General features: G+C 46.9%; 4 protein-coding genes across 4 annotated transcripts; 2 read left to right on the top strand and 2 right to left on the bottom strand.

The window, feature by feature from the left end:
- Positions 1–7,403: 7,403 nt before the first annotated feature.
- BCR38DRAFT_487846 (uncharacterized protein) lies at positions 7,404–8,204 on the bottom strand (the record flags this gene model as incomplete). Its single annotated transcript, XM_040864202.1, has 1 exon — positions 7,404–8,204. One exon carries the CDS (start codon positions 8,202–8,204, stop codon positions 7,404–7,406), a length of 801 nt encoding a protein of 266 aa, XP_040713015.1.
- A 195-nt stretch (positions 8,205–8,399) lies between these two features.
- Positions 8,400–9,946, top strand: BCR38DRAFT_476669 (uncharacterized protein; the record flags this gene model as incomplete). The annotated part of the gene is made up of 3 exons (XM_040863049.1): positions 8,400–8,547; positions 8,611–9,292; positions 9,322–9,946. Exons 1-3 carry the CDS (start codon positions 8,445–8,447, stop codon positions 9,944–9,946), a joined length of 1,410 nt encoding a protein of 469 aa, XP_040713014.1. The 5' UTR covers positions 8,400–8,444.
- Positions 9,947–12,002: 2,056 nt separating this feature from the next.
- On the bottom strand, positions 12,003–13,290 carry BCR38DRAFT_348911 (PIN domain-like protein; the record flags this gene model as incomplete). Its single annotated transcript, XM_040856453.1, has 3 exons — positions 12,003–13,080; positions 13,138–13,142; positions 13,192–13,290. 3 exons carry the CDS (start codon positions 13,288–13,290, stop codon positions 12,003–12,005), a joined length of 1,182 nt encoding a protein of 393 aa, XP_040713013.1.
- Positions 13,291–17,829: 4,539 nt separating this feature from the next.
- On the top strand, positions 17,830–19,156 carry BCR38DRAFT_459768 (uncharacterized protein; the record flags this gene model as incomplete). The annotated part of the gene is made up of 4 exons (XM_040862330.1): positions 17,830–18,045; positions 18,096–18,607; positions 18,675–18,886; positions 19,095–19,156. 4 exons carry the CDS (start codon positions 17,830–17,832, stop codon positions 19,154–19,156), a joined length of 1,002 nt encoding a protein of 333 aa, XP_040713012.1.
- Positions 19,157–22,362: the final 3,206 nt, after the last annotated feature.

Here is a 22,362-nt window from a genome sequence, read left to right as displayed (position 1 = left end):
GCTATTACTAGAGCCTCGTCAGCGTATCGATCCGGCAATTACGAATTCATTATTACCACGGTCGAGTGTTAGGCGAGAGCTTAGCGGGTTCGAAATCATTGAAACAGCAACAGCGTCGAGAACACCGCCTCTATGTAGCAAATGCCATATATTAGGTCATACAAGGAACTCGAGAGAGTGTCCTTTAAGATATTCGGAACTCAGATCACAAGCAGTCCAGCCCGACCAGCGCGCCCAGCCTGTCCAGCCAGTTACGACTTCGACAGAGTTGCAGGCCCAGTCAAGCATCGGTTCAGAGCTACCCTCGCAGACAAACACTATAAGAGAAGCATCAATCCAGACTCCTAAAGATGTTCCCCCTGCCGAAGATAGTCCTCTATCCCCTATCTTACCAGTTCGTACGCCATCGTCTTCCCCGAATCCAGGTTTATCTGCGCCTCTAAAACACGACAATCCAAGGGCTATCTACCAGAGATACGTTACGTCAAGAGATGCTTGGTATATAGCCCAGCCTACTGGCAGCTATGTAAACAATCAGCGATACCGAAAAGCGATGGGTTTACCGCTACGATATGACAAGACAAGCTATGAATGGTGTCTTAATTATAAGCAAATGAACAAACGTTATACTACTTCAACAGGCTCAAGAGAGTGGACGAAAGAAGAGATGATGGCTTATTTAGACTGGGATAGGTCAGAAACTCATCGAATCGAGGCTCAGGTTGCTCAAGAATCGGTAAACGGTCCATCGAATAGGAGAGGTACAGGTGAGCTTTGGAGAAGGATAGAAAAAGATATGAAGGAACAAGAAGCTTTATACTCAAGGCAAACAGAGGATTGTATAGTAGTAGCTAAATAGCCGCCTACTATTGTAATAGGGCAAGGCCGTCCGCCAGTGAAAGTGGGGACAAGGGCAAGGACAGGGGTTATTCTCTTCTTCTCTGGGTGCATAAATAGCAGCACATTCTGAATAGTAGGAGGAACACACACGGAAGCACTCGAACAAGCAACAGGCACGCACGGGAAAACAACGTCAACACACACGTTAACAAGCACGAACACACTCAAGCAACAGGCAAGCAAGCAGAAACATGGCCACGATCACCTCACATCAACCATCATCATAACAGCACAAAAACAATTCCCTTGCATTACACAACAGACATTCACTTCAGACAGTTATTCAGTACTTTATTTCATACACTGCAATCATGTAATACGAACAGAGCTGACAGAGCCCTTCATACCGTTGTTTTATCTCTTGAAGCGTTATTACCGGCTTTGCATAGCTCGGATTCACTGTTTATAACGAAGTCATCGCTTGGCAACGATTAGAGAGCAGACAGTCTACTGTAGTAATTTCTGGCTAATAATATGTGCTTTGACTACTTGACTACGAACATGAATTGCTTCAATTATCCAATTTCAACGCGACACGTGATAGTATCCGACAACGGAGGGGCTTTACCTATTTAGGTAATCACACGGGTACCCGTGTGCCTATGGGCCCCCTCCTCGTTTCTCCAGATGTCATAGTGTGTAACGTAGTCCACGGTCCAATTGCACACTTTGGCAGACCTTATACGACAATGTATAAGTTAATTCAACCACAACGCCTATCATCAATTGAAACTACTCAGAATCTTTATCTTCAGACGCCTCTACATCATTTCCACAAGTGCGCGCATTATGTCCGGGCTCGCCGCAGGTTCTACAGCGCCGTACACGCGCAATTCGCCGCCTCGTACGACCACCAATTTGACGAAATTCGTCATGTAACTGCCCATCAACCTCTTGTTGAGACTGTAGGTCCTGTCCAGCTTGTATACGAAGTGACCCTCCACTCTGTAGCTATTTTTTCTTCGCACGGCGACGTCGACTTAAGGTCTCATTTGCCTTTCGAAGTCATTCGACCTCGCCTTCTAAAAGGGCAAGCCGATGCATAACCTTCGTTGTACCTCGCGCAATCTGATCTATTCCAGCAAAAATTGACGTTGGTGAGCTATTTTGATGTCGTAAAATCCTATTTTTCACATAATCGGTTTGTGATTGGGCTTCGGTTGGGTTGTTCGGAGTCTTTGATTCCCAAGGGACGGGGAGACCAGCCGAGCTACCCGGAGGTGTTGGCGTATGTAATTTCACATCGAGCTGTGATATGACATAATCTGCATCGTACGGAACTATTCCTACCCCTCGGAGACCTCCTTGGATATTTGAAACCGTGAAAGTTGCGTTGTACGCGTTTAAAAACGCCCGTAAAAGTCTTCTTTCGAGATATGACTTATATGTGCTCGCATGAGATCTTCGATTTCTTTTCCGTACGCTCTTTTTCACCCGCGAAAACACCAACATCAAGAGGCTGGAGCTTATGCGACGAATGAGGAGGCATACAAAGGGTGACGATATTGTTAGCTTTGCAATATACCTCGAAATCGGTCGAGTGATGGCTTTCGTGACCGTCGAGGATCAATAGGCGATGAGTACCTTTCGTACGAGACTTGGTGTGATGATCGAAGTGTTTTATCTAATCTTCGCCTCTCTCGTTCGTAGTCCAGCTATTTTTAGTAACTGCGATAACCCAATCAGGCGGTAATGGGCTGTTTTCGTACCATGACGAGAGGTGGGTTTTGCCGGCGAAAATGATGTACGGAGGGAGGGCATAACCGGACGATCCAACGCCTTGAATAACTGTAACCCATTCCCGATTTACTTGCTGGGCTGCTCTAGGCCTTCCGCGCCGATCAGAAGTCGTCACGACCATTTCGGACTTGATTTGGCCCATCACAAAACCGGTCTCGTCGAAGTTGTAGATATCCTCCTCCTGGATCGCGTATTTCGCAATTGTATTCCGTACCAGGTCAAACCACGCGCGATACGCGTCGGGGTCTTCGCATAGGACTCTCTGATAGTCGATCCTTCGATTTAAACGCGTCCGGAGGTCTGGTTGTCGTCTTACGAAGCTCGAGGCCCAGTTGACGCCGACGCGTCCCGCGTCGCGACTTCGAAGTAATCGGTTGGCCATATCTTCAACACCACTCAATCGGGGAGGAAATGCTCGCGAATCTAGGTCGGTTATATGTCGTACGATTGCCTCTTCTTCGGAAGGAGTCAACTTTTGCGTTGGCAATCGCGTAATCGCTCGAGCGGTTTTACCGTCGCGTCGATACGCAAGGGTTCTAAAAGGTACGTTATAGATCTGACCAGCGCGACGTACACTTAATTTTGGATCAGATTGAAGCGCATGTAATGCTAGAATCATATCACTTTCATTCCAAGAACCAACCATAGTTATGTTGTGAAAAACCGCAGGTCAAAGTGGTAGCGTACGAAAATCTGCCGAAGTGTGCAATTGGACCGTGGACTACGTTAATCATAAGATGGGACAATGTCTACATGGAAATTTCTCAACGGAAGCAGGCTGTCTCGTATATGATAATGCTTGTAATTCCTGATACCAAATTAGTCAATCTGGTATAGACAAGGACTTGTTCCCTGTTTAAAATTCTGATGTGAGCGTGCCTTTCTCTGCCGCTTTTCGCTTCACCCGGCCTCTGGTGAGAGCGTCTAGGGCTTTCTGCTTCAATTCACGATATAATCCGCTGTATCCTGATAAAAAGAAGCTGCAGGCAAGTCTATGATACGGTGTAAACCATTCAGCCTAGTGTAGACGAGGAACTTCATAATTACACGTTTGTAGATACCCATAGAAGGGCGTGAAACAACAAACCAGTTGAGATGATAGTGCTGCTCAGAAAATAATATACGGAAATTGCATTAACGGCTGCAGAAATGGCAACTTATGAACATCAATGAGTATTGGTACCCATGGCTCGTGCATGGCCAGCGACTTACAGGCATACAACCGAAAACGGAATCAGGGCCCAACATGAAGCAAAAGAAGCAAATCTGGTCTAATATTTGATTTGTATTTGTATTATTCAGCTACATAAATACACATTAAACATCATATTTGGTTGGTTTGTTTGCTTTGCAAATATCTTGCCAAACCTGCCCTGGAACCGGAATAACCCCATTCGGCCAATCAGATAAATTGCTTCGCAGGTCTCTCATAATGGCTAGGCAGGGAATAAGGTTAACGTAGGTTATGAATAGCTGTATAAGAAAGCCGTATGTTCTGATTCACAAGTATTTTAGTGAATATATGAACAAGTGGATTACGTGTTCTACTACTCTACGCCTAAGCTCTGGTTAGCGAACTTTAGGGAGCAACGCTACCCTAGTGTGAATGGTCCAGTGCACTGTAGATTATCAGTGCAAAGGCTCAAATTTAGGTTATCTTTAGGGTGGAGCAGAGGGGATCGTAAGAGCCGTAGCTTGGGCTGCGGCATTTTATATATAGGATTTGGGCCCTTGAGGCCCACATCGAACTATAGAGGCCTAGCCCTAGGTGTCTTAATGCAACTGTGTTAGTCTTGCCAGCCTTATCTTAATTTCGGTAATTATAATAGTAACTGTAGGGTTGCACTGGTACTAGCATTCCGGATATTGACGACGGGCAGTGAAACCGCCCGCAGGTTTAAGGTGTAAGATGATGGCAACGGACAACAAGATCCTCAGCAATACCTTACTATCCGGGAGGTGGAAAGAAATAACAAGATCAAGAGCTCTTGCCCTGATCAGAACAACAAGTACCTCAACAGGTACGAACAACTGGAGCCTCAACAGGTCCTTGATCAATCACCTCAACAGGCACAATCAGATCTATAGGGGCAACAAAAGTACCTCAACAGGTACGTCAGACATTGAATGCCTGTCCAAGTAAAGAGAAATTGGTTCAGATTACTGTGGAAAAGGCCGCTTGAATTCCTATCTCTTTCTCAAGAGAGCGACTATGTACACAAGGTCTTAAATACCCTTCAAGAACGCGCTTATATAATTCGTCTGAATGTCCAAAAAAACGAAAACGAGCACCCGAAAACCCTAACCCCACGTCAATATACACGAAGGTGAAGAGGGGAAGTACAGGTAGAGGGGGAGGGGGTTTCGCAGCCGCACGAGGGCCCTAAAGCACCTTAAATGTACTCTACTATAACTTCAGGCTACTAATCCCACAGCAGCTTGAAATAAAATAAAGTATGAAAGCGGTATCCTGAAGAGAACTAGGACATTTAGCGCTTTCTCCTTTACAAGTAGTTTACTAGTTCCAATACCACCAAGTCTACCTAGGCTACTTCCGTCTAATTCCTAAACACCTAATTTACCTACAACCTGCTATATTGGGGAACTCTCGGTCCCTTTTTTTTGCCTGCCTATAGCTGGGTCGCCCGTTCGCACCTCCAAAATTATCCATCTACCCCGGATATCACTCTTTGTCACGTGCCTGTTCCCACCGCCCTGCTCAATTTCGTTAATGCATCGTGAAGGCTATTTACTAAACTTCCAGAACTTCCCCGCGATCAACTACTTCGGTTTGGAATAAGGTACGCTTAGTACGTTCATCCACGCCTCTCCGGCCAGTGAAACGGGGTCAGGCGGTCAGTAGGATATACCTACCACCTAACACACTGAACAGACGGCTCCAGTACCAACAGATCCCATCTGTTGGTCTTATCAGACGAAGATCGGGGTACTGGTTATAATAGCTAAGCTCTTATACGTCTGGTGCGCGAGTTGGTCGGATGTGCCTCTGAGACTCTCGTCGGAATGATTCTCAGAACAAGACGCCTGGCTCTGGAAGTCAAATTGAAGCTCTCACTAGCACTAGATTACTCTGATCAGAGCAAGATATAATCCTCTGTCATTGTCAAGGCTAGGATGAGGGCAGAATAATAGGATTTCGAAAGTAGTGTCTAAGTGCACGTAGGAATTAACCGCATAATTGAAGGGCTCGCTAACTAGAATAGAAAACAAAAGTCAAGTTGATTGGATAAGATGATGAAAAAGATGACAGGTTGTTGAAAGTCGTTTGTCATCTCCGTGTCCCTTAAGAAGTGTGGAAGACAGGGGAGTCCTCCCTGGCCCTCGTCACCTATTTTCCTGACGTCCGGCCTGGCCCCACTACACTAGCTTTGTTTGATTGTAAAAGTAATATTCATATTCGTATGGATAAACAGAAATCATAAAAAATATAAAATTGTTGCTAAGCTGAACTGTAGAGTTCTACGTCTAGCAACTTAGTTATATTCTCGCCCCGAACCTTACGTATGCCCATTACATAACTTTAGTAAAATATGGTCCAGCGTCGAATCCAGCGTCTTTGATGTTGATAAGGTCAATGAGCCTGTTCTGGATCACTTTTACTTTGTTCACGAGGTTGGCGGAGGCCTTAAACTCTCTAATATAAGACAGGATAGCAATCTTAACGATGATCTCCCGATAAGTAGGTGTGAGATTCCGATCACTTCGTATAGTAAATTTACGAAGATCATTGATGCAAGTGCATATAAGGTGTGAATTGTTGTATTGGGAAAGATTGGCTAGGTCAGTTATTCTGGCCTGGGGCAGAGCTCTTTCATAGCTCTTGTCTATCTAATCTATAGCTATAGGGCAACCCCCTTAGGGTCACGTATCAATTGCTTACTTAAGTTAGATAATAGATTAGAGTAAATATATATAAATCCGTATAAAGTTTGTCCCCGCGTTCTAGTATAGAAGGGGCCCGATTTGTGGCCCGGGTAACTATAGAAAACAAATGTAGTACTATAATGACCACAGAAATACTAATAGTAGGCTACTTGTAGCATAACTAAGCTTAGCAGGCCGCTCCGTAATCGACACGAAAAATGGTATGTACTCATGGTTCTAGGCGGGGCGAAACATGCTGAAAAAGGCTCAGCATATTTTAAAACAACGGATTCCAGCGGTAGAGATGATATCTCCCATACCTTGCCTGCGCTCGCATATTCACGCACCCCGGTTTGCGAATCCAGTCAATAACCGGACAACGTGAGAAATCAGTATCAGTGCGCCACGTGTGGGCTACCCTTCGTGAGAGCAGTTATGAGTTCTCTCGGTACCGGCCGAGAGATGTAGGTGGATGGGTGCAACGCTTGCGGCTTTCGTGTCAGGTACCTCCGGCCATTAACGGACAGGGGATTACGCTGGGTCACTTGAGACAATTCACACCTAGGAACCTTATTGGAAAGTGACGCCCTACTGTCTGATACCGACAAAACCGCAGTGATGCTACGTCTTCGTCTTGGGGCTATCCGCGATTATGATATGGAGATGGCCGTGGCGGCAGCCGTGGTACGAGGCAATATTCGTGGGAGGATGATATCGAATGAACTCTCATGTTTGGATCTCGCGGAGGTTGTGGTGTTCCCTTCGTGTTTGAACCTTTGCGTGTACGTCTAGTTCGTTCCAGGGCAATGCCTTTTCGATTAGCGTAGCGTATTCGAAAAGTACGACAATTCGTGGCATAATGAATACTTGACGAGTCATCAGTTGCTGAACATTGCCGCAAAGAATGCCGCATCGATCTGGCCTTGAAATGCTCTACTGTTCTTTGATGTCGTCATTTTCCCGAATGACTGTTCCACGCCGTCGTGTGCCTCGCCAACGATACCCTGCATTGCGCGAGACTGATCATCGGTGCTCATATCACCGAACTCTTGTCCGGTCCGCTTTGCTCGGGTGGTCGAGCGAGCTTCCTGGCAGCCGTTCTGGAGAGTAGCGGCCAACTGAAGGCTTGCACCCCCATTGGAGACTGAGTCTTCCTCTGACGCAGAGGGTGTTTGGCGGTCGTGCAAATATGTGTCAAGGTTGGCCAGGGCTTGTTCCTGAGCCCGAAAACAGTCACCGAGTCGCCCGATACCGTCTAGCACCATAGATACAGTTCTTTGACAGTCATCCAACTCCTTATTCAACTTGTGAATCTTTGGTTCGTGAAAATTCACCGTGAGCCTGTCCCGCTTGCTGAACCTTCCATCCGTGGAATGGCTTGTGAAGCTCACAATGGCTGTGGAAAACTGGTCGCAGACGTGTCGTGCTGATTTGAGCGTTTCGGCGAGCTCAATCATCCTTAAAACCGGTTCAATTACGCCGGCAGGTTCGGAGGCTGTTGTCAGCATCTGTTGCAGCGCGCCTAAGATCTTCTGGGTTTCCATCAGTGAAGTTTTCGACCTAGCGATGGCCAGCGGTGCCTCAGCCAATCCGTCGACGAGGTCGTACGCCGCTTTAGCACTTTGCAGTGCGAGAGTCGCAATGGCGATCACGCTGGCAGTCACGCTAAAGGGATCCATGGTGTTTACGGCCGGTAGAGCAGAAAAGTGATGATGGTACTAGAAGTGGTCTTCAAAACTGCAATACGCTATCGGTGCTTATGTTGCTCCCGCATTTTGATTTGCCCACCTGATCGACTGGCGTGGCGCTAGGAATAACCGGAGCCTTCTGCTAACGGCGAAGAGATTAAAATTGTTATCAAGCGTTTACTACGCAGTCCATTTGCTTACCAAAAAAACCCTCGCTCGTGGACAAGCGCGATGGAGCCTCCAGCGCAGCCACTGAAACAGCGCTTCGGCAATTTGGAAGCAGCCGACGGCGGTTTCGCATTCCAGGGCAACGTTTACGGAGACATCCACAACCGTAAGAGCTAAGCAATCTGCCCTTAATACATACCACTGAGCCGATTCTAGCTAACTATTCCAGATTTACACGATAACCCACCAGAGCTCTTCGACAGCCTCCCAGAAGCCGCTTACAATGCTGCCGGCAAACGGCGTTCGCCTTTCTGCCTCGAGAACACACGATGCAATATCCTTGACCAGATCGAGAAATGGGCCAACGGTGATGATGAGAAACGCATATACTGGCTCAAGGGCATGGCAGGCACTGGGAAATCTACTATTGCGATGACTGTTGCCAGCAAGTACGACAAATTGAAACGTCTTGGCGCGAGCTTTTTCTTCTCTAGAGGCGGAGGTAACTTCGCCTCCGCTGGGAAATTCGCCATCACGATCGCCGCCCAGCTAGCCGACGCCTTGCCAGGGCTTCGAGAACGCATCAGAGATGCTATTGCGTCCAACCGTCGAATTCATGGATTGGGATTATACGAACAGTGGGAGAAACTGGTCCTTGGGCCACTGTCGCGGCTAGGCAAGAACGTGTTTCTGCTCCCAATCGTTATCGTGGTCGACGCACTAGACGAATGCGACGACGAAGATGATGTCTCCCTGCTGATTCAATGCCTCGCCGCCGCTACGGCAGTCGAAACCATTCGGCTGCGTGTTTTTGTTACAAGTCGACCAGAACAGCCAATAAATTCGGGTTCGACAGCATCTCGCAGGACGTGCACCGAGATTTCATCCTTCACGATATTGAACGGTCCATCGTAAATCAGGACCTAAAGTTATTCTACAGGTACAGGCTTACGCACACTGCTAAAAGATTCGGCCTTAGCGCCAGCATTTACTCCGAGGAAATCATCCAGTGCCTAGTACAAAAGTCCGATCGCCTGTTTATCCATGCAGCTCTAGTGTGTCGCTTTATTCATGAGGGTGGACAACTTGCCGACGAACGTCTCGCTCTTCTAGTTGCCTCGGGAAGCGCGCCAACTAAGCCGGAGAAGGAGCTGGACATGATGTATACTACAATCCTAACATATTCATTCCCGGTACAACTTGAGCCGGAGGAGGTAGCCAAACTGCGGGACTTATTCAGCCTCGTCGTTGGATCTATCGTGGTCCTTTCCGACGTAATGACACCTTTGGATTTGGTCACGATACTTGATAAACCGAAACACGATATCTTTCGGATGCTGCACTGTCTTCATTCAGTGTTGAATGTTCCAGAGGACGAGACTAAGCCCATTCGTCTCCTCCATCCGTCCTTCCGAGACTTCCTTTTGGACCCGGCGAGATGCCTAAACAAAACATTCTTGGTCGACGCTAATATTGTCTACCGTCAGCTGACAAACAGCTGTCTCTGGCTCATGAAGAATCATATCCGACGGAACATTGCTAAAGGGCCATTCGGGTTGGATTAATGTTGTCGCCTTCTCCCGGGACGATCAACTCGTGATGTCGGGATCGTCAGATATGGCCTTACGGCTATGGGATGTGTACGAGGTCGGTACTAATCTTCGATTTTTATCTTTTTTCTCCTGTGGTACACACGTTAATGATCATGGTGTTCTTCAGTTGCGTTCTGCGTCCAAATTATGCCGTTATATTTGTGTTTCAAGTGCGTGGGTACGGGAAGACGGCGAAGATATTTCTCTTCTTCATCTAGATTATGGAGATTGTCACTTATGGGGTTTTGGCGATATTTATGGTTTTCAGTCGCTTGCGCGACACCATCCTACAAGTCGACGGGTCTTCGAAGATACTAGAAGATACAACCGCAATTTTGGTATAATCCTCAGCTGATTCTGAACTACAAGGAGATATCTGAACGAGCAAAAGCTTCGCACTATGCGTAGATCAGGTGTCATATGTTTTGCATAATAAGCAACGTTAACTCTTAGTCCCCGTTCTTCCGTTTAGAACGAAGTATGTCATACCGTATGTGTGGGAACAGTATAGAAGTAAAGTAGGTTGATTGTTGTTGCAAGAGGGAGCTCTCGAGATGGAGCGAAATGCGCTGGTGTCTGTCTGGTGGACCATAATCAGCTGGCAAGGGCCGACAGGCGAATGTATGGTTGGTACCGTGAGACCCAACGGATGATGGTTACGACGAGCATTTGGCCCCTGCACACGCACTTGTAGACAGCTAGATTATCGGACAGGACCTCCGCCCTTCCTTCCTCACGATACAACATAATATAGTTCTTAAACCCATGCTCCCAACTTGACACAAGGGTAGTAGACAGGCGGCCTGGATACTTAAGATCTTAACAAATTATCCTTTATTATATAAGCGATGGATCTATAGTAACAGTGTATTCAGCATTAATTTCGCTAAGAAGTCGATCCATGGCACGTTAAGTTGGTATTCAGGCCAGGCTCTGGTTTGATAGCTGATGGAGTCATTAAGCCATTGCCAAAGTCATTATTTAGGAGGTCCATTGAGCTACTGGAATGAGGTGCATGGCGGCACCGACAAAGTAAAGAATAGCTTCAATTTGGCTAGATGATAAAGTTTTGGATATGGGGCCAAAACTTTGCAATAGGCCTGCGAGTCTCAACAGCTTTTAGGGCTTGTCGAAGTGACGTGCTGGACGTCTTGTGTGATCACTGTCGGACTTTCAAGGCTACTACATCAAGACTGCCAGACTTGGAAGGACATATGGCCACGCAACGTACGTTATGGGCCAATATTACCACCACCCATCGAACCACACAAGTCCTGCCTGTGGGGCAGGCATCAGTCATTACTGTTTGTGTAAGGCCCTTATGGCCGCCGTCCACTTCGTTCAGGAATCTCCAGAGATCATGACCCTTTCAATACAAGACTATTTGCCCACAATCCAACAATCACCATAACAATTTGGTCCGCAGGTCAAACTCATAACTTGTTCCCATAGGTCATCCCCTTCGTAAAGTAAATGAAACAAGCAGTCATTCATTCCCTCATTTCTAAAATCAATCCACAAAAAGGCATCAACTGTGAGATTAAAGGTCCTTCCTAGAGTAAACACCTCCAGCGTAGTTCATCCAAGGTTCAGGCGTAGGTCTTCGTGTGCCGGTGCGTTTCTCGTTGAGATGGGAAATTTCAGTCGTTTTTGATTGAAACACCACGACATTGCTTCATAAACAACATATAGTTCGATAGTTCAGACAATTATCCTATGGATCCTAATTGTGCCCACTACATTCCCACGTATTAGCATGGTCTCGAACGGCCTACTGGGGCTTAGTGAACATACAATCATGCTATTCAACGGAATGCGGAAGCACTAAGTACTATATGAACCCTGGACTTATGTAGGAGACTGCGTTGGCCTTTCGTTTCATTTGGAGATCCTTTAGGGTAGTTTTCTTGTTCGGGAAAACACCGAGACACAATTATCGTCCACATCCTTGGGCAGGGAACCTTCAGAATATGTGAAGTGACCATCGTACACAAGCAAATCAAACATCAAGAACATTCTGAAGGGCAAATCAAGTAGTACCACGAGGCTTGGCCTTCTGCTTGGCCTTCCCCTTCTTCTCCTCCTTTTGCCTCTTCTTTCTGGCCTCATTCTGCTCATCTAGTTTCCGCTTGTGGGCGGCTTTCTGCTCGTCTGTCTTCGGGACCGGCTTGAAGAAGCCCTCCAATCTGGCCTGCTGGTTGCTCTTCAAGTTCTTCTCCAGCCTAGTGCCAGCTGATCGTACACGGTCCTCGGAGAAGCCCTTCTCGGTGACGAGATACTGAACAAGGCCCTCGATATCGGGTTTTTCCCACTTGAAGTCGCACAGGGGATCGTCGGCCTTGCGCACATCGGGGTTGAAGAAGAGCTCGCGGGCGTCGGCATAGGGCCAGTCATCTGGGACGACGTATTTTTCTCCGCTTTGCATGAACTCGACCACTTTCTCGAGGGTGCCGTGGTCACGGATGAGCTTGAGCGCCGTGGCGGGGCCAACCTTGGGAATCGGGTCGACATAATCGCAGCCAAGCAAGATACAGAGGTCGACGAACTGATCCCGCTCCATACCTAACCCCTCGAGTACCTTGTTCAAGTGGATTTCCTGGATTGGTTCCTTCCTCTGCTCGCTAAAGGTCAGATGTCGCAGCAGGATAGGACTCTCGAAGCATAGAGTGTCCATGTCCTCACTCGCTGCGGCATATACCTTGCCAGCTCTTGCGAGGACCGCGCACTGGGCCTCAGCTTCCGTCGGCGCGATGATGTAGGGAATGCCCATGAGCTTCAGCAGCTTCTGGCAATCCTCATTATGCTCTCTTGTGACTCGGACTGTGCGTCGCGAAAATTTCTCAATTTCTTCAGCTGTGCCGGTCTCTTTCGCCTCCTCGAGTCCCTCGTTCGCCTCGGCCTTGCGCTGGAATCGTTTCGCAAGTTCGCCGGACTTTAGCTTGGGGGGTTTGCCGTCGAAGACATAGACGGGCTTGATGCCATTGTCGACCATGCGAAGGGTTCGGTAGAACATGCCCATTACATGAGAAGTCGTCTCGCCGGACTCGTTCATTAATTGTTGGCCGTCGGATCGTACGGCAATGAGGAAACTGTAGATGCTCATAGACCTGCGACAAGATTAGAATGAATGCGTTCGTCGTATTACAGCATTAAAAGCCACTCACGCATCCTACAGTTGTTAGCAGATCCGAAGACACAAGACGCGGGAAATGGCTCACAATTGCAACTTTGCGACCAAAATGGTTCTTGATCTCGCCTTCCTTGATGGCGTCTGGGGCCTCATCTCGGATGATGGGGAACAGGCCCTTAATACCCATCTTGACGAATGGTGAGCGTTGCCGGAACTTCAACGGCTTTATAAGTGGTCTCAGTACAAGGAAGTGAACGGGTAAGTTCTAGTCCCTTCGAAATCTGCTATGATCGGTTAAGCTGAACGTTATGAAGTCATGACAGGCTCGAGACACGAAACGCGCTAGAATTGTCAATTAACGCGCCTTCCTGACGCGGCAGCCTAGAAGGGTGGGGCCTTGTGGACGGTGCGCGAGGTGCCACTTTTCCCAGGTAACCTGCAGCAATTCCAGCCGCCTTCCACACGTGGACAACCCTTGCTGGGGAGTTACCTTGTCTAATTTACTCGAGGCATAGAATTCCCTGAACCTTGCCATTCCTCATCCATACACGTGCATCAGATTGGCATACTATGACATAAGGTGCCAGCAAGTAAAGTGTTACCGTCCAGAGTGCTTTGAGTGGCCGATGCTGCATCAGCTCGCTATAGTGTTTGTAAATGCTCCAGGGCTCGTCTCATGACTTCCATCCGTCCAAACAGAACGAATAGAAGGAGTATTATATAGTATACGTCCGCTTTTTGTTATGCATGGGAGTTAGTGAATTAATTTATTAAGTTGATGCAGACCGAACGGCAAGCGGCACGGCAAACCTGACATACGCTGGAACCAGGGGCATGATAATATTCTGCACTCAAGCACATGTATTCAGTTTGAGAATTAGATAAATTTGAAGAATAATCTTTCATAAGAACTAAATCCTCCAATTCAATGACCGGCATGCAAGATGCAACAAATAATAATGGATTGGGAATTACACTTACAGAATCCTGAGTAGCCAATTGAGACGATTAAGTGATGCATCTATCTATCTATGAATAAACTGTCAGGATTTATTATTCCTGTTAGCGTGTTATAAAAGCTCCGAAAACATGATGCGGTCTGCGTCATGAGCCTCGGCTTGGCTGTTGTCCGAAGAACCTACCCTACCTAGTAACCCACACTATAGTTTAATGCTGGCTTTTAACAAGCGAGAGAAACTAATTTTGCTACATCGAATGAGATTCGTTAGTTACTCTGAACACTATGCCAGAAGTGTGGGAATGTTCATCATGGTGTATGATCCCATCCCAAACTTTGCTGCTCATCTGTTCGATCAGCTCAACAGGATTTGATAGTTCCTGAGGGCTAACTTGATGGTGATCCCGTGCTCGCCTCTCAAAAGATTCTACATCAGCATCTATATCTACAGCATCCTCACAAGCCAGCTTTAGATATCATTGCCCAAACCCACGAAAGTCACCTTTGTATACGCCCCGTTCTCTAGCAAAGAATTCAACAGCGTCCCATCATTTCAAGTCGATAGCATTCCTGAGTAGTGTCCCCTCGCGATCACCTGGGAGCTCAGGGCCCTGCTATCTACACTAATCACGAAAAAGTCTCCGGACACCCCACACCCCAATTTGGTAATTAAAACAACAACAATATCAGCCTATTGATTTCAACTAGCTATTACAACCCTAATTTGCAATGGATTTTTGAGCTTTTGCTATGGAAATAAGCGGTAATCGCGGCGCTAATTGCGAATCCAGTCCAGAAGCTAGAGCCGCTATTTTAGCCGCTAGGGCAAGTAGTATAAGTCGGGCCAGCGACGCGCTATCGCTGAGGAACCGGAGGGCCCTTCGATGCAGATACCGAAAGGGGGCAGGTATTTCGGCCTGAACCGACTGGAGGCGTCTACGCTGTGCCAGATCAGGACGGAAAAAATAGGACTAGCAGCCTTCTTATTCAAGACAGGGGCTTTTGGCGTGTACTCGCCGCTATGCCGCTGTGGCGACGCCCCTGAGACGGCAGAGCACGTAATCCTCTTTTGCGGGCTGTTGGAAGGACCGAAGGAACGATTACGGGCCGCCATCGCACCACGGCCACTATACTCTCGCAGAGACCTCGCAACGGCAACAGGAGAACCAGTAGTTAGTGGGACTATTGTAAGGTGGCTGCTAGGGACGGGTCGGACAGCTTCAAGGCCCAGATAGCATCGATCTTCTCAGGGGGGACTTTGTTGGTAGGTTGAGAACCAACGTAGTATGGTAGTGGACGTAACGCAGTCGCCAATAGGGCGAACCGACGACGCAGCGTATGTATTTAGTCCAGCCATTAGGGCACGGTTTGACATACGGGAGTACTAGTAGAGGTACCGGGGGCTTCGAGCCTACGGCGTATTTAATAATAATAATAATAGTATAAGTCGGAAGGAGGTGGCAGACGCGTTCGGCATGTCAAGGCCCTAAACTATTACTAATATCGCCGGACGCGCTAAAATAACGAAAATACAGCTACGAGGAAACGGATAGGTGCCCCTAGAAAGCTAAGCGTAAGAGATAAGAGGTATCTAGTCGTTTTATGCCGCTAGGATCCTAGAATGACGTATACGGAGCTTAAACGTAAGGTAGGTGTATCGGTAACCCTAGACACTATTAAGGTAGTTTAACACCGTTATCACCTGAAGAAATAGCGTACGGTAAAGCGAATTATCTTAACAGCCGAAGATGCGAAGGAGCGTCTTAAATTCTACCGCTAGCACCGTACATCGGCCCAGATCCGGCAGCTTATACGGACACTCTTCTCGGACGAGTGTACGGTCCAGAATTCGCCGGACTCTCCAGGCTAATAGGTCTTCCGCTATACGAACGAGAGATATAGAGAGGATCTCGTGAACCTAAAGAGCTACGGGCGCCTACGAATTTCGATTATAGTGTGGGGTATGATCTAGTTAAGGAACGATAAAGGGGGGGGCATCGAAGTTAGTCTTCTACGACGGCGATCTAGTGATGCGTGCACCTAGGGGGGAGGATGCTATAATGCAGCAGTGCGCAACGTTATAGTATCTAATTGAATGGGAGTCACCTAACCAGTGGGTCCCCCTACCTTTTCGTATCATCTAGACTCTCCGTGCTCTAGAGTATCCTCACGGTCTTATTACGATATCCTAGAGCAGGGTGCTAGTATTCATACTATTAAATAAGAGACGATTTTCAAGTTACAGATTAGAATTTAAGCGTAGATTAGCTGAGAAATTCATCTTTAAAGTTATTGATTGTTTTATATTGTAGGGGCTTAATTGTGGGTGTCCGGAGACTTTTTCGGGGTCATTGTATCCTATTGATATCGACCCTAATACGGAGCAAATTATTCAACATAGATCGCTGCGTACGGATTAATCGAGCGGTTGAATGCAAGGAAATCGCATATTCTATTTTTACACTAGCTGGATGAGTGATTAGATGATGGCTTTTGTTCCCCGTCTCGCTGCAGCATAGAGAGAGGCACCAGGTCGACGGTCCAAGGACGACTTCGGTCTATGTTCCAGTTAGTTATCTTATTACTTCGGCACCTACATACCTTAGATGCGGCTGGGAAATACTGACGATAGGACAGCGCCCCTTTAACCACACAGATTCTGGATGGGATGTCAGACTGGAGTTTCAACCAAGGCGTACAGCACTGCAACAGCATGCAGCGTAACTGGGACAACAGGGTCACAACCTCCACAAACTCACCATCCCGGCCCGGAACCTGGGCTGGACTTGAGAGCTACAATTCGACACAGGACTTCATTACGAGTGAGGTAAGTTTTTATATCGATCTCTACTTACACTCTTTGCGCCTAGTCGCGCTACTATCTGACTATATGCAGGTGGTCATTACTGCCGGTGATCCTACAGAGCCAAAGCTCTATATCTGAGCAAAGGACGGCGAGATATCTTTCAAGACAATTCCTTTCAACGAGGATGTCCGCTCAATGGCAATATTTGGACTGTACGGCTGCACCACCGTCATTGTTGTTTCTCGCGAAGACGTCTGAACTAGCGTGAGAATTTCCATAGTTCACTAATTATAAAGCGAATATAGTAGTATCTTTTCTTATTGCTTCAACGGGGTTTCGGGATGAAACGGCGTAGAAAATGCCTTCTCCTGTTCTCACCGCTAGATCGGCTATAGCCCTTAGGAAATAATTCTGAAATATTTGATGGTCAACTCTTGAATCAGTTCTTTGGATGCAAGCATACTGCTTATTTCGGGGTTCTCACTAATTTGGAGGGCTCCATTCTATTGGAGGCCATGACGGAGAGAATCTTATCCTATTCGACTCTCATGTCTCGCGCGGGTTTAGACGCTTTGGGTCTACATCAGTAGACGTAGCTACTAGAATATCCGTCCAGGGGTCCCATACGGTTCACACCGCTTAAGCAATTGATGAGAAATTAAGGTTCGACTTCCTCATCCTTAGCGTCAACTGAATGCTGCAAGTATGAATTGACTTTCCCGCCTGTGGTAATCATAACGTTGGCCCTGTGAGGTTGCTTTCCAAAACGGCTCTGCTTCAGTGGAACTTCCATGAACGGGAAGTAATGCAAAGCTTGAATATTGCAATACGCCGTAACAGCAATTAACCAGAATTACTTACGTCCCTCATTGCAGCTGGTTTTGTTTATTTCGTTTTCTTTACTCATATATAAATATTGAATTATATATCGAGGATGAAGTGATCGTGGCCGCACACTGATGATGGTTATTACGGTCGTTGATGCCGCTATTGCAGCTGGTCGTGTTCCCAATAATACCTCAGCCGACTACCTGAACGAAAGTCGAGACCGGGAAACGATCATTATCATATTCTTCGTTTATGGTCTGACATTCGTTTTTGTTAATTTCCGGATATGGTCGCGGGTCTTTCTCATCAAGCGCTTCGGTTTGGATGATGGACTAGCAGTGCTCTCTCTGGTAAGCTTTGGGATCCTTGTGAGATATCTCGCATCTGACACTACTTCGAGATTCTCACGATCCCCTTCCTGGTTATATCCTATAAACTCACGGAAATCGGATCTACCCGCCACTACGCCTACTTGCAGTATGTCATGTCCGAGGATGATGTTGGGCACAACCAGAGCTGGGACGTCCTCGGTCACATCTTTTATACAACTGTGATGCTTCTCTGCCGCCTTTCCGGCCTAGCTTTCTACTATGACATCTGTAGCAGCCATCCGGGGTTTCTCTTGAGTATGAAAATACTTGCTGGGATCTTGGTCACGACTTATATCCCACAGCTCTTCGTCTTTATTTTCCACTGCGTCCCGATTTCGGGACTCCGATGGCCTTATGAGTTCCAGCCGGAATGGGCCGCCACCAGATGCATTCCATGGGGAGTTGTCTATCGCATCAACTCATCCCTTTCTTTCGTTTGTGATGTGCTTCTGTTTATACTCCCGGTGAGTATGCTGCACAGTTTATACCTGTCGCGGAGACGCAAAATTCAATTGGCATGCGTAATTTTGCCTGGAATTTTGTGAGTACGATATTACTCTCTCTAATATCACGACAGCGGTATGGCTGACATAAAGGGTTCATGTCAGCGTTATCGGAATCTCGGCAGCTCGTCTTATTCTAATCACACAATGCCAGTGGGATGCCGACCATAGTTGGGAATACGGTCCTCTTCTTGCAGTGGAGGTGTCAGAAATTGGCTTCACCCTCATCGCCCTCTCCATCCCAGGCATCAAGCCCCTATTCGACAAAATGGTTCTCCATAAAGATCTTCATGGCTCATCGTGGAGCATCTCACAACGTAAGAGCAATAGCTCCCAATCCGACAGTACACTGCAGAAAGCCATATCACTATGCCGGAGATGCAGGTTGTTCACAAGTAACGATCCGAATAATGAGAATATCATCAGCGGCCCCGTCACATCCAGGCTCAAAGAAGAAAATCTAAACTCCGACAATATTACAACTATACCCGACAGCATACACATTCATACGAAGATCAACATTAGGGAGGAGAATAATCACATTCCGGCCGAGAGGCAGCAAGAAACGACACCATGAAGGGGTATAAAGAATGTTAGATACTACGATGTCTCTACATAGAGGCACAAGTAGCTAGCCTTCGTTGAAATGGTATATATGGCGCCGTCACAACGGCTACACAATGAAAGTGATTCATCTCCCTCCATCCATGGTGACTGTGGATTACAGAAGATTTTGCACACACACGCATTCGCCACATGAACCAAGACATATACACATTGCGCATTTTCCCTGCCGACTTCCCCTTGAACCCCGTCACGAAGATAATTTGTATTAGTCAAGAACTGCAAGACCACACAACTGACATTCTTCACCCGATCGTATCCAAAAGCTCCAATATCACACATGTAACCTACACTTTTGGCTTTGTGAAGCGTGCGATTTGATATTCAAAAGCACTTGATCTGATTCTGATATACAATATCGCCTATGGACTGTTTGCTCTCAACTGAACGACCCGAAGGCTATTATCGAGCCCCCGTCTCTGAACTATCTGATATTGCCAGGCTCGAGTCTGTATCGGACTTTGATTTCACAAACTTTTGGTCCTTCTTCGCTGTGATGGTTCTAAGCGATGATATTTTCAACTTCTATCCTATGATGCAGCTTCTCAGGTACTGTCATCCTCAAACTCGTAAAAGTCAGTACTCCTAATACGACTCTTGTGCGAGGTTTCTGATGGATTGAAGATCCAGGACCAATACTAGCTTAATTTGACTGCTATTACATGACCATCAGCGCACGGGGTTCAATTGATCGAGCGGAAAGCGATTGTCCGGGATTAAGTTGTGGAGACATTGTTTGTCTGTTTGACCGAGGCGTCTTCCTCACTTTTTGGTATCCATCAGAGTAACCAATTGGGTCCATTTCTTGTGCTGCAGCTACTACATATGAGTTGGCATTATTAGTATGTAACAAGAGTCGTACCACCCTCACCAACCCCACTCTTCCCCCTCGGCTGGTTGATGATCAACTTAGTAAGCAAAACGCTGGTGATGTGGTTCCGACCCTTGGTATATAGGCTCTCTTACATATATGCAGGCGAGTTAGGCCACCGTTGTATTTCCCTCCTGTTGGTTCATGCTGTAGAGAGTAATTGAGGGACGTTTGGGTGTATGAGCGCGGATTGGCATCTGAGGTGTCGGTGTCGTCTTTTAGAAATGGCAAGGACAGATGCTGCTTAAATATGCATCATAGTGGGGTTCGCCTATTAACCTCAAGACTGTCTTATCCCCCCCCCTACTAACTATGTTTTTGTTCATCATCACATGCTTCACCCAATCCCTTTTGATATTTAAATTTTTTATTACTAAATCAGCAATATGGGAAGTCTGGCCCACATGCAGCTCGATTCCTGAATCAAGTGGTTCATCGATAGCTGTTCACGAGCCACTGCAACTTCCCTTACCAAGATGCCACGAGCCTGCCATACTTTCAGGCGACGCTCAAGGAAGCGTTGCGGATATTTGCCCCAGTACCGAGTATGGCCAGCAACCTTTTCTGTCAGGCCGTTCAGAGAAACAAAACATTGCGCGGATTTAGATGTCTAAATTTGCTGAAGTCTCCCGTCACTCGAATTTGAAAGATGACCTAAAGAACAGGCTACACTGATTAGTGACTATTCAAGGTTATGGTTACCTTTTAAATTGGCTTGAAATGTCTCAGACAGGTATTGGAGGTTGTTGAAGTGACGTGCTGGACGGCCTGTGTGTCATGTCATAATAATTTGGCTAAGGGTAATATTTTCAGTCTGTTAAATCATAAATCATTCCTTTCGTAGATCCCATAAAGCAAGCCGTTCGTTAATCCTTCTGTTTCCGACTCGACTACGACTTGAGGCAAGTTGATCCAAACGATGAACGGGAGTGGTTGGCGTACTTTACTATGGAACCGAAGGGTTAGCCAGTCTATGTTCCAAAAACGTGGTTAAGGAACTAGCACGTGAGTCTACTTAGTCTCCTGTAAACATCTTGACTCTAATTTAGTGGCCGTTTACGGAGCACTATGACATCGCTACTGGTGGCGTCCGAATCTTTTCATGGGACATAAGGCCCAAACATATGAGTAACAGAGACACCTTTGCCAAGAAATTCATACTCGCTATCTAGCCAATATAATTGTGGTGCCGGAATGCAAGTATTAGGGGCTGTATTGGTACTATGAAGGTGCATAAGGGACCAATCTCAAGTTGGCCCTGAGGGGTCCCTAAATACTACAACGCGTACCTGCCTGCCTCGTCCCCTCCACCCCGGAGGCCACGAATTCCCACAGGTGGAAAATTAATTGTGGTTCCTAGTACAGACATTAGAAAAAATTAAATTGAGAAGCCTGCGATATAATCAGATTATGTTCTCCAGGATGCCTTCTTCTAAGGTACGATCGACCCAACACGCTAGGATACACTTACGTTATCAAGCTTTGCACAGTATGGTACACCGTATAAATCTGACCCAGGGGCGGAAAGGCATCCACACCCTCGTATATCCACTCGCTTACGACGAGATCCGTTCCGTTCTCTGCCACAGCGACAGTCACATTCGAGTTGCTTGCCTCGTCATAGTACGTTACCTTATATATACCAGCCGCCTCCTCCCTAGCCGTAGCATACAGTACAGGCACGAATTTATCTGCTATCAACTCGGGGGTAATACGTTCCGTGGGTATAGACTACTCATCCGCAGCCAAAACTTTGAAGCCCACATCTTAGTCGCGTAGTAGCGATATCCATTACTCGTAAGCGCTCAGATTGTCAGATTTGGTGTGCATCCACGAGACAGGCTCACCCGCGGCACGGAGAATTTCCGGCCGCGCGCCGACAGAAATGTTAGGGTTCAAGGTCAAAGAGAGGGGTTTCATCCAGCGAGGTTCAGACCGATTTGCCGATATTGCCCGTATCGTAAGTATAGCTGAAGTAGCCGCCGGCGGCAGATTCGTCTAGGATATCGCCATCCCATCAGCTAGTAGTGGGTTTGGTAGGGGTAATAGAACTGCTAGTCGATGACAGAGTCTTATTCGTGGTTGAGGTCAGGTTCAGGGGCTTTATGAGGTACTACTAGAACATGTCTAGCATTGACTTATCCTATGATTTTTTAGCGCCTACCCGAGGATTTTGTATGCCACAGTGGAATATGTAGGTGTCTAGAAGGGGGATGCAACTGGGTATTGTATAAAGTCTAAGAAGAAAGCTTTCAATAAGGGTCAGTCGAAAAGTTCACAATAAACAGATAAGAGGCA

This window comes from Pseudomassariella vexata (genome assembly GCF_002105095.1).
Source record: "Pseudomassariella vexata strain CBS 129021 chromosome Unknown BCR38scaffold_11, whole genome shotgun sequence".
NCBI classification, from domain to species: Eukaryota; Fungi; Ascomycota; class Sordariomycetes; order Amphisphaeriales; family Pseudomassariaceae; genus Pseudomassariella; species Pseudomassariella vexata.
This window is presented reverse-complemented; position numbering and strand designations above follow the sequence as displayed.